The following is a 14,911-nucleotide window of genomic DNA, read 5'->3' on the forward strand; positions in this document are numbered from 1 at the left end:
TGTATATGTATATATATATGTGTGTGTATATATATATATATATGTGTGTGTGTGTGTGTGTATATATATTTATATATATAATCCAGTTACTTAGAAATGTAATCCAGTTACTTAGAAGGTACATTTTTAATATATATATTTATATATATATATATATAAAAACAATTTTTTGGGCCACTGTGTGACACAGAGTGTTGGACTGGATGTGCCATTGGCCTGATCCAACATGGCTTCTCTTATGTTCTTAAGTTCATAGTACCATCACTTCCAGTGCTGTTGAGATATACCACAGTAATCTCCAATAATCTCTTTCTGCCCCACACCTCTCATTCTCACTCACACAGAAATCTCATAGAAGGCCACCTGGCTACAACTGGGGGTGCCAACTTTTCGTTGGCAGAGCTCCTAAGTCTGCAACAACAGTATGATGAACAGAAAAGTTTCATCCAGTAAAAATGGAAGGAAAGAAAGAAAGAGAAAGGGAAAGAATGAAATGGAAGGAAAGGGAAAGAAAGACATGGAAAGAAAGAACATAAACATAAGAGGAGCCATGTTGGATCAGGCCAATGGACTATCCAGTCCAAAATTCCCTCATACAATGCCCCAAAAGCACCAGAATGTCCTCCAGTGGGGCCAGGGCATTAGAAGCTCTCTCACTGTTGCTTCCCTCCCTCCCAGCACCAAGAATACAGACAAAACATCACTTGCAGGGAAAAAAAGAAGGAAGGGAGCAAAGAAAAAAAAGCCTTCCTCACCATCAGATGACCCCAGCCAGCAACAATTCTGCCCAAGGGTTGTTTGGTAAAAAAAATAGCTGCTAGAATGTCCACTCCTCGCCCCTCCCAGCTGAAAAGAAACACACACACACCCTTCTTTGCCGCCCAGGCCTCCCGGGAAATCTCCCCAAAAGAACATACTGCAAGGCACATGAAAGCTCATACCTTGAAGAACACTTCATGGGTCTAAAGTTCCATTGGACTCCAGCTTTTCTCACAAACACGCAGCGGGGGAGAAGGAAGGAGAGGCAGCCCAGCTCCTCTCTGCACAACACAGAGATGGGGCGGGGCCAGCTATGCTGGGGGTGGGGTTAGCTTTGGCTATTCTTGTGACCCGGTAGTGAGGCTTCCGTGGCCCAGTACCGGGTCACGACCCTGCAATTGGGAAACACTGATGTAGCCTGTTCCCAGTGCCTGCATGTCTTTCCCACACTCCAGATTGAAAAAAAAAAATTAAATTCTATGCACCTTGCCCCTACCTTGCATTGGAAATGTAATCCAGTTACTTAGAAGGTACATTTTTAATTTTACTATGCAGTAAATTTTACTATGCAGTAATTTTACTATGCAGCCAGTATACCTGGCTAACTGACTGGTGATACTTGCAACTACGTCTAAAAATGTGCATAATTCAGTTATGGAATGCAACAAGGCCAAAGGCAAAAACGGTAGACAATGAGATACCTGGATTTACAGTAACATTTACTGAGCCACATCCACTCTCAAGAAAGCTTACATTTTACATGCATAGCAAGTGCTTGAGTGATGGTGTGCTCATGCATTCCACCTGGTTTCTGTTGGCACCTTTGCTTGATTATTTGCCTGTCGCTCATGTCTTGCCTTTCATATCTAGCAATCAGCTAAAACACTTTATCCCTCAGCAGAAAATCATGCCAAGGAATTAAATCCTGCTCGGATCCTCTTGTTTCCATGTCACCTTGAAGCCTTTTTACATCTTGCTGTGTCTCTTGAGGGTTTAGAAACGTCTTAAGAGTATCATCACATGCTGTATAAATAACTAATATATAAGCTGGAGTTTCTTAAGCCTCTGCGGAACAAAAGCTTGGAAACACATCAAAATTGACTGCAGTCTGCTTTCTTTTTTCTTTCCCATCTTACCTCTCTAAAGGCCACAGTGTCACTCGGATGGGGCAGCTGTAAGCATCCTTAAAGGAAACTTCATTTACTGGTAAGAGTCTGCATTTTTGCACTGTTATAACAATTGACCCGCAAACCTGGAAAAAGTCACCTTGAGAAAGTGGTTGTATATACTTTATGTATTGTGTGTAGACTGTAGAAGTTTATTTTTATGAAACCGCTGTTACAAAGTATGAGTTAGAAAGTATCATATAATACCTCGATTTAAATAACCAACAAAGTAAATCCACAATAAGGTTCCTACCATTTCTGTGACTTGCGTTCATGGCAAATCTGGACATTATGCTCATACTATAATTTTTATATATGTATTTTTAAAAAACTCTTCACATCTTGTATAGCAAAACTAGTCCTACACGGGGTTCATAATTAAAATAAGATTTACTATAGTTACCCAAAAGAAACACTAGGACTTTTTTCTAAGATTGCCAAGAAAAATAATGGATTATTTTACATCCATATAAAGGTAGGTACAGGAATAAAGACTTTTGATACATAACTGGTTTTTGGCAAGCATCATTTTCCTTTCAGGTAAATATGGTACATGTATATAGCTATGGACGGGATCACTACCACAGACTTTTTAAAGCTGCATGTAGTTTTACGCATCTGAAACTTAAATTTAACTGTGCACATCTGTATTAAGTCATGTTGAGCACAGTGAGACTTACTTCTGAATAGTGTTTGGGGTTGAGGCGCTAGTCAATGTTTAGGTGGTCTTTCAGTGGACTGATATAAATAATAGTCCTGAAACAAATTAAGGATACTTGATTTGTTAAGGACATGTAACAAATACTGCAATTTATTTACCTGCAGAAATAAGGACACTTAATGACTGCCACAGTTAGAGGGCTAGAAATGTATCTAAATAAATAGCTGACGCAATGTCGTCCTAAAAGACCCCAAACACATTTTCTGATACCAGAGATTTGTTTTTATAACGATATAATAAGCGCTTAAAATCTTTCACAAAGTGTTTTTTCCAGTGCATATTATGAGCCAATGACTAATGACATGAATCAGTATATTAATTATTAAAGCTTTCAGTCTTGGGGCAAAGAAAATGGGATGGAATTTCTAGACCTCAGATTGTGCCTTGGAAAACACAGTCACATTTTCCAGACCTAAATTATTAGTCAGAGTTCAAGTAGGTGGGTGTAGTTCAATTACCAGTGGTCTGAATTTTGTTCATGATTGCTAGAACCAATTCTGGTATATGAATAGATTTATACATCTCTATATCTGGAAATACATAGACTCTTCTAGAGCTTGACTGGTAATGTTAGTTTATATGGCATTAACATGGGTTGTCAATGACACAGAAGGCATTTTGTACCTTGGTCAGAGTTTCTCTAGCTATGCAATCCTTTCTCTGCCAAAAGACCCCTGAAAACTGAGTTATCCCTTTATCAGTGTTTCCCAACTTGTGAGATGGGACCCAACAGTGAGTTGCGAAGCCTCTGGAAGGGGGTTGTAGGTTAGTCCTCTCTAACAGCTGCTGTTTCTTTCCTCTTTGCCAGTTTCTTGCATTCTCATCTTCCCCTCCCTTTTTGCGACAATATTGAGGGTTAAAAAAACATAAGGCCACTAGTAACATCATGCTAATTGCTGAAAGAAGGGGGTGGGGGAAGGTTGAAGAATAGATGGGAGCTGTTCAGCGTGCCATGGGAAAACCAAAGGAGGAAAGAGAGATATGTGTGCGGGCTCTGTCAGTACTGCTCCTTCAGCATCCTAAACTCTTCCCCAGCCCCTTGAAGCACCTCATCTCTCTATACCTGCTTTGGAAGATATACTGCACCTGAGCCCTTTGTTGCTCACCTCTTCACTACTATCTGCCATATTTGCATCTCTCTTCAACACAGTGCCCTCTGAGTGCACGTATTCAAACTCCTGCTATGGCCCAGCTGACAGAGGAGGAGAACTTCCACTTGCTTGGGGTTCATAGTGGCAGTAGCTGCACCCTTTGTATGATGTCTGTTGGTTTCTCCAAAGCTCCTGGTTGGGTACTATAGAAAATTGAATGCTGCAATGGATGGGTGCCAAGGTCATTGTTTGCCTATGATGCCAAAAAGCCTTGGGTAGGTCACTGTACAGAGTAGATTCAGACTTGTGGGTCACTATATCAAAAAGGTTGGGAATTACTGCTCTAGATTATGCTGTATTAATAAATCATGGATTTTCCATGTTATGTGATCTTGTTTCCCACAAATGCTGTGTGAACAAGGACATCTGCATCAAATACCAAACTCTATATTTCCTTCATTTCTGCAGAATCACATACACATATACAGCTCTGTTCTGAGAATGGTGTTCAGTAGATCCTACCATATATCTCTACGCTACTTAAGGACTTTTGCACGCTCACTTTTATTGGGCTGGGTCCTGTGTTGTGTAGGCACAAGAATTATGGACCTTCCCTCACCATGGACTGTACACTAGGAATATACGTAGCCTCAAGAAAGATTCAGGCTTTAGGTCAAATTACTGCTGCTATTTCCTAAGTACTGTTATTTTGCTTCTCATGGCAATGCACAATTAATATGTCTGATCCATGTTAATATAGGAAGTGGCCATCAAGAACTGGTCCCTATAAATCTCGTTGGGAGAATGATACTTGAGATTTCCATGTACAGATCACTTGTCACGTCTAAGCACTAACCTCAGGGACCTGTAATAATGGGCTAATCTCTTTCACCTGATCTGTCCGCCAGTTCCCCTTTCACTCAGAGAAGCACACTGAGAAACAGCACACGGAGATGTAACACGTGGAGCATACGCACGTATGTTGCATGTTCATTGTTCCCTTCATTCCTCAGAGTTATTGTATCTGTAGGGAGCCCTATCAAAAATGTGTATGGGCAGTCTCTTCCTTTGCTGCCCATTTGGTTTAAAGATCACAAATCCTTGCAAACATAGGAAATGGGAGCACTTTGATCTTCATCGTGGTCTCTGTGCAGTCCCACACATGGGTCTTGCCGCAGGCAACGGATCCGTTGTGTGGGACTGCACAGATGACCACTCGAAGATCATCAGTTACAGGTAAGCAACCTGTTTTTAGTCAAACCATACAACCCCCTGATACCATTAGCTAGTAAACAATCTGTAATTGGACTGTGAAGTGGAACACATATGAAGCTGCAACCATTAATGAACCAGTCTCGTTTTTTGTTTTGTTTTTGCACAGCCACTCATTCTACATCTGGTGTATGATAACAAGGCTAAAATCTCTCATCACTATCCAAATTTGTGTAGCATTTCATGTGGGAGTTTGAAATGGATTTAGAGCCTGCACTGCACAGAGTCTGCCATTTCATCGTTTTAATATTCCATTCTCCAAAAATAGTAGCTGTTTCCAAAACTAGGCAAGTTGTGAATCATAACTTGAAGCGTCCAGCTGTGAGAATGCAGGGTGAATGAGTAGCAGGAGAGGTATAACCTTTTCCCTGTTAGCCATTTTTCAACTAAAAATTGTCCTCCAGCTGCTTTTGTCCTTGAAGGATTCCCAGTATGTCTTTATATAGGAAATATAATTTTGAACAGAAAGCAGCTGGAGTTGGAAAAGCTTGGCACCCTTTTCCTTTAATTTCTCCCCACTCCTCTCCTCCCACAGTAATTTTCATTAAAGCCACCTTCATGTCCAGTTTGTCCCTGAGGCTATCTGTTGAATTAATGGCTGAGATGATAGCTGATTAATCCAAAGATCTCCAGGCTCTTAACTGGTTTGCTTTCATATATTGATGTGCAGATCAACTGTCTGATTAAGGACATGGCCTTAGCAGGTTATATTATTTAGTTTCTCTTGGTTTGTCCAAAGTTTGCTTTGCATTGTAATTCGCTTAAATCTATCTTGAGTTTCACTGAGAAAGCTGTGCTATAAAGTAAATAAATAGTTTCCTTTGAATATCCACTCCTTTTTGTGTGTGTCCAAGGAATCCTGGAATTTTGGCTTGTGCAGATCTTGCTATTGTGCAGTATTTCATATTCATTTATTCATTGCTTTTCTCCCTAGTGAAAACCCAGAGCCACTTATAACATTGTTCTCCTCCTCCCTCCCCCTCCATTGTATCACAGCAATCCTGTGTGGTAGGCTGGGACAAAGTAACTAGCCCAAGATCAGCCAGTGAGCTTCCATGGTAGAGCAGAGATTCATATTTGGGTCTTCCAGTCTCTGGCACTTGAATCACTACATCATCTTTCTTCAGATGCCTAGCTTCATTATCCAAGGTCTCCAAACATATCACTTTGCTTTCTCATTTTCCCTTCTCATAGAGCAACTCACTTCCCCAAAATCAGAGACCACCATTCTGTCCAAAAAACTTTACATGCGTGATGCAAAATTGTGAACGTTTTTGCTTCGGTAGCTTACCCTTGTGTCTAAAGCTTTAAAGTTTTAAACCAGAGGTCTCCCAACGGATAGTTACTGGCTTGTATGGCTCCTAGAAAACACAGGAAACACAGGGAACATTCTCATGAGACTCTTAGTAGCTGGAAAGACTCAGCTAAACAGGCCTGATATGTCTGTCTGTGCAAAGGGAACCAGTGCAGCCATTAGATCTTTCTGAGTGACTCAAGTGAGAATGAAAGAGTATGGGAATGGAGAATGTTTCCTCAAATAGAGGTGAACCGTGAGTTAAACAAGTTCCAGCTGGAGCTGTGGGACTCTGATGCTTGAATACAGGGTTGTTGGGTTTTTTTTTAGCAGGAACGCAGTTCCGGCTGGCTTGGTGTCAGGGGTGTGGCCTAATATGCAAATTAGCTTCTGCTGGGCTTTCCCTACAAAAAAGCTGTGTGAAACAATTGTGACGTCAGGGGATGTGGCCTAATATGCAAATGAATTCCTGCTGGGCCTTTTTTGGTGGAAAAGCCTTGAATATACAAAAATGGGTGGTGGTGGTGGTCTGTAGCTTGCAATTTAGAAAGGGCAGTTAGGAATAGGCGGCTTCGGGGTTGTCTTCTTGGGAGTCAGTGGTTTGCCTTTTTTGTGATGGTAATTATATTTATCTTTCTCACAAGATTACTGATATTGGAAATTTGTTAGCTTCAAACTTTCTTTGCAATGGTCTTTATTGGTTTCAAAATGGCCTTCCAGCAGGGTATTTATTTTTTCCTTTCGTTTAGCAAAGTGCTGTAGCTCGTTAATATATATATACTGTCATGGAAATACGACTCTAGGGCTCTGATCACACACACTAAATAATGCACTTTCAATTCACTTTCCAACTGTATTTTACTGCGCGAACTGGCAAAATCCAGCTGAAGAGTGCATTGAAAGTGGATTAGTATTTAGTGCGTGTGATTGCAGTCTAGCTTTAAAAAAAAAAAAAAGTTTGTGTGTGTTGGCTTGTTATAGTTTTCATTACTCAGAAGTAACAAAAAGGTGACTAATTTAAAGCTGGACGAGTTAGAAGAATACCTGAGCCCTGCTGGATTAGATGAAAGGGTCTATCTAGTCCAGCATCCTGTTTATAGGCATCCCAGCCTATAAGCAGGACACAAAGGAAACGCCCCTCTCCTCTCAGACCTCAGACTAATCATTCCTTCAAAGACCACATCTGTGTACTGACTCTGCCTTTTCTGTCAATACTGCTGATTCACAACTGCCGAATCGTTGTGTGTGTGTGAGCTGAAGTGACACACCTCTGCAACCTTGCGGACCTTCATTTTTCCCAGTAGTGGTGGTAGTGATGACAACAATTAAGGGGCTAGACATTAACACCAGGCACGTGTGTGTGTATATATAGAGGGATGCAAATAACCTAATTGGATATGTTCTGTGCAGGTATTTTCAGCTGCTGGCTGATTGTGCTGGAGGCGGTTGACTGAAATAGCAGCGTGCTGCCTCCAAAAGCAGGCAAAACGTCTACAGAAGACACAGAAATAAACAGCGAGGATGTCCGTGATCAGTGTCCTGCCATTCCTCAAACCAATTCACTTCAGAGCTCCGCGGAACTCTCCTGGGCGCCAGCGTCGACATACGCTTCCTGCCAGTGAGTTTCGATGCCTCACACCTGAAGATGCTGTTAGCGTGTTTGAAATAGAAAGAGAAGGTAAGACAGCACCTCACCCACATCCTGTGTTTCCTAAATTATCCGAACCTGACCCCCAGCTTTATTTAAAAGACTTGCACCCTGCCATATGGCCTTAAACTCAAGGAAGCTGGGACACAAACATTTAGAAAGGTCCAGCAAGCAAATTTAAAATGCAGCCAGACCAGCTGCCCCTTAACCAGAAATAGGTTTTGTGTGCCTTTTTAAATGGAGCCAGTGAAGGTACCTTTTGTATCCACTCTGACTGGCCATTTCGAAGAACTGAACCTACCACAGACTAAGCCCGTTTTCCAGCTGTCTCCATGTGTGTAAAGGCCCTGCTTCATTTCAGAAACAGAAGTTCTGGATTTTACTGGCTTCTTTCACTGAAGTTGGAAGGGGGAGATGGGAACAAAACAACAGGAACAAAGTCAAGTTGCACCTTTGAGACCAACTAAGTTTTATTCAGATTGTAAGCTTTTGTGTGCTAAAACAGGTATAGCGGAGTGCAAGTTTCTTTGCAGGGTTGAGCTGTCTCTTCCCAAAGGTGCTGTGAGGTGCCAATATATTACAAACCGCTGCCTGCCTGAAGTACAATCAAAGGCATTGTTTCCCTATAGAAGTAAGGATCCTCCCATGTTTGGCCTAGTGTCTCAAGAGGTCACAGTGATCAGTACAAGATTGATGGAGGGACCAGTGAAGTTTGAATTTGCAAAACTTGCGATGGAAGGAAAGACTGCTTTTAGAAGCAACAGTGGGTACGTACTGTGAAGGACAGCTGAGAGTCTTGCTTTCAGCTCTCCAGTGAAGATGAGACTAAAACATATGAGGGGGGAGGGAAGCACAATGCCATTATTTGTCTGAAATATGAGGGTTCAAATCGTGACGTGAAAATCCACATACGTTATCCACAGAGAAGCACTACACAGTGAAAAATCTGGAAAACGTAAATTTGGGCTTTCCGTATTCACTGATCAACGGCAGAATCTGAATGTCGTTGGCTATATTAAGATATTTTCACTTCTATTTGAATAACGTTTTGTCACAGACATTTGAGATTTGCAGCCAAATCTGAAAATTATGAAAGTTATGTATATTTTAAAAATAATGAAAATATATTAAAGATGTCTTTCAATACTACTGTGTATTGAGTTCTGCTAGGAACAGTGTATAATATCCAGTAGCCTAAAATTAAGCACTTGATAACATCAGAGGTGTTGTTTCTTACTGTGCTGCATTACAAGGTTTTTAAAAATTCTCTCCCTTCCCTGTTTAAAAGACAGCTTGTAACATGGCACGAAAGAGTAACTTTTCAACAGAAAAAACTTAAGTTGTTGCATTGTCTAAAATCCCTTGCACATTAGTTCTTAGTCACAGCAGGGAACTGAGGTAGCTGAGGAGAGCCAGTTTGGTGTAGTGGTTAAGTGTGCGGATTCTTATCTGGGAGAACCGGGTTTGATTCCCCACTCCTCCACTGGCACCTGCTGGAATGGCCTTGGGTCAGCCATAGCCCTGGCAGAGGTTGTCCTTGAAAGGGCAGCTGCTGTGAGAGCCCTCTCCAGCCCCACCCACCTCACAGGGTGTCTGTTGTGGGGGAGGAAGGTAAAGGAGATGGTGAGCCACTCTGAGACTCTTCAGAGTAGAGGGCGGGATATAAATCCAATATCTTCATCTACCTCACAGGGTGTTTGTTGTGAGGGAGGAAGGGAAAGGAGATTGTGAGCCGCTCTGAGACTCTTCGGAGTGGAGGGAGGGATATAAATCCAATATCTTCTTCTATTGCTTTGAAATAAAGCTGTTTCGGTGTCATTTTGATCCCGAAGACTGAATGAAGCAGAAAGTGTTTCTCTTGTATCTATTCAAGAGATATGGTTGTACCTGTGGCCACTGTCCTTTTTATGTGTGTGCAACATGTTACCTTAAGCATTTGAAAGCTTAAGTGTTCAGTAATTTAGACAGCTATCCGCGAAAGTACCTAAAGGGTTTGCTTTTGCCTTCTTGTTAGGACTAGCTTTGTATGAAGAATAATTATTTGGTTGGTCCTTATTTAGTTTATTCAGGAGACCCCCTCGTTCCCAAACTAGTGTGACAAAAGGTGTTGCCTGGATATTTTCTCACAGGAGCTATAGGTAGGAATGAGTAACTCTTTTTTTCACCTGAACTTGGAAAATGAAAGCAGGAAGAAGCCAGATAGGAATCCTTGAAAACTCCTGAATCTAATGGATTACAGTTAAATCCTCTAACCATAAACATTCCTGTTTTCTACAGCATTTATTTCCGTATCCGGAGACTGCCCCCTCCACCTAAATGAGATTCGTCACTTTCTGAACCTATGTCCGGAGCTCTCACTTGGTTGGTTTGAAGAAGGGCGACTAGTGGCTTTCATTATTGGTTCTCTCTGGGATCAGGAAAGACTCAGCCAGGTAAGAAACATTCTTTTAAATGTTTTTCCTTATCATTTTGTAATTGTCAAGACGATATGTAGATATGTACAAATACTACAGTTGTTGTAGTGTTAATCAGCTTGTCACCTTTTAATAGTAACAACTACAATATTACAAGACTGCACAAGCTTTTGATTCTCCAGACGGTAAAGACTCATGAAGAATTCTGATGAAGAATTTTGGAGAACAAAAACAAACTAATACAAAAAACAAACAAAAAAAACCCCTTGCACATATTTGAGATAATTTTGAGGTAGTTCAGTTCCTGTTAGAAGGTGTTGAATTGACATTTGTGATTGGATTTTTTTTGGCGGTTCAACTTGACTTCCACAATCTTTGTGTTTGCAGAATGTGCATGTTTTTCTTCCCTAGAAGCCATATTTTTGTTTGCAGAATGCAGACATTTTGTTCAGATTTTTTGAAAGCAACAGATTTCCCAAGTTGTTTTCTGGGCTAAAACCTCTGGCAGAGAAGAATTGCAGATTTATACCCCACCCTTCTCTCTGAATCAGAGGCTCAGAGCGGCTTACAATCTCCTATATCTTCTCCCCCCACAACAGGCACCCTGTGAGGTGGGTGGGGCTGGAGAGGGCTCTCACAGCAGCTGCCCTTTCAAGGACAACCTCTGCCAGAGCTAATCACTAACCCAAGGCCATTCCAGCAGCTGCAGGTGGAGGAGTGGGGAATCAAACCTGGTTCTTCCAGATAAGAGTCCACGCACTTAACCACTACACCAAACTGGCCCCCTAATGTCTTCCGTAATGGAATTGATTGGTGGAGGCAGTCCCCCCCTCCTCCCTTACACTTTCCCTAACAGCCATCTGTGGACCTCGCAAAGGTGAAGTTACAGATTGAGGGATGCTTCTGCCAAGAGATAGACAGAGGTGATTCAATATGTTCCTTCATAGAGGTGTAGTATATGAGCCAGTTTGGTGTAGTGGTTAAGTGTGCGGACTCTTATCTGGGAGAACCGGGTTTGATTCCCCACTCCTCCACTTGCACCTGCTGGAATGGCCTTGGGTCAGCCATAGCTCTGGCAGAGGTTGTCCTTGAAAGGGCAGCTGCTGTGAGAGCCCTCTCCAGCCCCACCCACTTCACAGGGTGTCTGTTGTGGGGGAGGAAGGTAAAGGAGATTGTGAGCCGCTCTGAGACTCTTCGGAGTGGAGGGCAGGATATAAATCCAATATCTTCATCTACCTCACAGGGTGTTTGTTGTGGGGGAGGAAGGGAAAGGAGATTTTGAGCCACTCTGAGACTCTTCCGAGTGGAGGGCGGGATATAAATCCAATATCTTCATCTACCTCACAGGGTGTCTGTTGTGGGGGAGGAAGGGAAAGGAGATTGTGAGCCGCTCTGAGACTCTTCGGAGTGGAGGGCGGGATATAAATCCAATATCTTCATTTACCTCACAGGGTGTCTGTTGTGGGGGGAGGAAGGGAAAGGAGATTGTGAGCTGCTCTGAGACTCTTCGGCGTGGAGGGCGGGATATAAATCCAATATCATCTTCTTCATCCATTCATCTGCCTGTATTGCATGAACGTGGGTTGCCTGACCCTCAGATTCACAAGGGGGGGAATCTAATGGATCACAGTTAAGTCCTCTCACCATAAACATTCCTGTTTATGGTGAGAGGACTTAACTGCTTATGGCAGTCTCATATACTGGTGCTGCATAGATTTCTGCCCACTGCAATGCAACAGGTGTAGAGAGACTGAACCAGAGAAGCTGGTGGTGCACAAGTCCTATAATGTAATCAATTACTGCCTCATTCGGAGTACATTTTTTTGCATACAAGCACCCATATAAACAAGCTGCATATTACAATCACATATCTCTCCATGAGAAAACTACAGGCTGCAAGTCTTGTATTAGAACAATTCTCAAGTCAAGAATTGTTTGTCTGTTTCAACCAAAAGGCAAATTCTTTTCCTAGTTTGATTTTTGGGTTTATTTTGATACAATAGGGAGTCAATTTCTGTATCCTTCCCCGCCCCCCCCCCCAGTGAACCCCATCCCATTGGGCTAAATCAGATGTAGCATGATGAGACTAATTCTGGTGGAACCAACGAACGCACTGATCGATAGGCCAGACGTAATACAGAATACATGGTTGCTATTTGCCATTTTATGTGCTAGAACCGAGTGTGTATCTCCATTGGAAAAACCATGTGTAATGACAGCTTTCTCTCTCCTCCTTTTGGCAGGATGCTTTAACTCTACATGAGCCCCACGGCTCCACAGTCCACATCCACGTTTTGGCAGTGCATCGCACTTTCCGCCAACAAGGCAAAGGCTCCATCTTGATGTGGCGCTACCTACAGTACTTGTCCTGCCTGCCGTATGTCCGCCGAGCTACACTGATGTGCGAAGACTTCCTCATCCCTTTCTATGCTAAATGCGGTTTCAAAGTGCTAGGCCCTTGTGTGGTCACCGTAGGCTCGCTGAACTTTATTGAAATGCAATATGCCATTCATGGCCAGGCATTAATGCGCAGGAATAGTGGCTGCTGAGCTCATGCCTCATTTTTCCCCCTACTTTCCAGCTTGTGTTGCTAGTGACTGGCAAGTTCCTTTCCAGCGACATCCAAGTCTTCAAGTGGAACCCCAGTGAGGTATAAGGGGGGAGACCTGTCGTTGAAGCACTGAACTGACTCTCCTAGGTACAACATGCTACAAAGGCCTTCCACATCATTCGCTGGTCAGGCACGCTGACTCACACAAAATAAAAGTTGCGTTACTTCATAAGAAGTGCGACAAAAACTGCTAAATTCACATTAATATGTCAGCAACACATGACACGTTACAGTCAACATCTACTATCCCAGCTGTCATTTATATAACAAAGCAGAAATCTAAGGCCTAGCCTTCCTGGCTTGTCTATTTCACCGTCTTTAAACATAGTCACTAAAGCCTCAGCCCAGCACTTTTCTAATCTGTATCTTAGCACGGCTCTGTAATCACCATGATTATACAGACGAGGGAACAACTAACATGTGAAAGTCCCAAAAATCTGGCATGACAACACCTTTAAACTTTTCTTCTGTAAACGAGAATACTTCAGTGGATTGCAACAGATTTTGCAGTTAAGCATTTGTTGATTTTCAGAGGACCTCAATAGTAGTAGCAGTAGTCAAGTAGTCAAGCAGTAGCAACTATCCCTTGCAAACTTGCATCTTTAACTACCAAATCAGTATTTGCATAAATAAGCAAACAGCAGACTCTCAATGTGGCTTTGCTAGTGACTGTTTGCATCTTTCTGGGGTTAGTAGAACAGTCAAATTGCCTGAAGAAGAGCACAGGTTAATTAGGTTGGTGCAAAGAAACTCTTCCTTCCGTCCGATTTCTTGTGTTGTTATGTTTGGTAAATATGAAAGAAGCCTCAATTGCTAAAAGTGTCCCCCTCATCTCAAGAGTGAAAGACTTCCTACATCTTAGCTACTTTATCTCACAGGTTTTAGAAGAGATATTACATACTAGCGTCAGTTGTGGGGGTCTGAAAGCCGCCTTTGCTGATAAGAGGCAGTGCAGAGGGAGGAGCCATGAGTCAATGGCAGAGCATCTGCTTAGCAGGCAGAAGGTTCCAGGCTCTCCAGTTGAAAGGTAGGAGGTGATGCAAAAACCAGATACCCTGGAGAGCCACTGCCGATCTGAGTAGATAATATTGACTTTGATGGACCAAGGGTATGATTCAGTATAAAGTAGCTTCACGTGTTCAACTGCATGGAACCCTATGGGGAGGGGGGGGAGAAGGGAGGGGCCTATTCAGCATGTTTTTCTTCATTGCTGAATTAGTGCTTTTTAAGACAAGCGTTAATATGGATTGATTCAGTTAGACGAAGCACCCTGACTAATGGCTGTCATCTCCTTGAGTGGGGGAGTAGGGAATGATAGCATTTGCCAGTGAGCAACAAAGAAGGCACCACTGCGTGACCCAAAATGCTTTGATTGTAAAAGCAGCATTCAAAACTCTTGTCCCTACTGTAGTACTTGCCACATTTCTATACCGCATGCCTGCTGAGAACAGATCAAACCTCGCCACATTTCCTGTCCCTTGAAACTTAGACGTCTAGGTGGAGCTTCAGCTTCAGCCAGCCAAAGGGTCACGGATGTATGTTCAGTGTATCTTGTCAGAACTTCAGCTGCTGTGAACCAAGTCAGGTACCGTCCATAATGGAAGAAAGTTTTTTTTAAAACGTTAGCTAACATACTAGTGCCAGTTACCACATTCAAGCTAGGCCGGGTTACCACTTCCTTCAGGCAGTATCTAGTCCTAAGAAGGGCCCTGCTGGGTCAGGCCTGTGGACCATTTAGTGCAGCAAGCAGATGCTCTGGAGGTCCAGCAAACGGAACGTAAGAAGCCAGGGCCCTCCCCAATGTCATATCCTAGACTCAGTTTTAGAGCTTCGCTGCCTCTGAAGGTGGTGGTTTCCTTTACTCACCATGGCTTGTTGGTCTGTCTAACCTCTTTTAAAAATAATTTATATTCTTAACCATTATTACATCCGCCA

At 42.6% G+C, this 14,911-nt stretch overlaps 1 protein-coding gene across 1 annotated transcript; it reads left to right on the forward strand.

Moving 5' to 3' along the window:
* The first annotated feature begins 1,618 nt into the window (after window positions 1–1,618).
* On the forward strand, window positions 1,619–12,959 carry AANAT (aralkylamine N-acetyltransferase). The gene is made up of 4 exons (XM_060252507.1): window positions 1,619–1,965; window positions 7,714–7,981; window positions 10,229–10,383; window positions 12,609–12,959. Exons 2-4 carry the CDS (start codon window positions 7,825–7,827, stop codon window positions 12,912–12,914), a joined length of 618 nt encoding a protein of 205 aa, XP_060108490.1. The 5' UTR covers window positions 1,619–1,965; window positions 7,714–7,824; the 3' UTR covers window positions 12,915–12,959.
* Window positions 12,960–14,911: the final 1,952 nt, after the last annotated feature.

Source organism: Heteronotia binoei, chromosome 13, assembly GCF_032191835.1.
Source record: "Heteronotia binoei isolate CCM8104 ecotype False Entrance Well chromosome 13, APGP_CSIRO_Hbin_v1, whole genome shotgun sequence".
Taxonomy (NCBI): Eukaryota; Metazoa; Chordata; class Lepidosauria; order Squamata; family Gekkonidae; genus Heteronotia; species Heteronotia binoei.

Coding starts and splice junctions, on each gene's coding strand:
- AANAT (XM_060252507.1), top strand. CDS start 7,825: ATGTCCGTGATCAGTGTCCTGCCATTCCTCAAACCAATTCACTTCAGA. Junction 7,982..10,228: donor GTTTGAAATAGAAAGAGAAG/GTAAGACAGCAC, acceptor TGTTTTCTACAG/CATTTATTTCCGTATCCGGA. Junction 10,384..12,608: donor ATCAGGAAAGACTCAGCCAG/GTAAGAAACATT, acceptor TCCTTTTGGCAG/GATGCTTTAACTCTACATGA.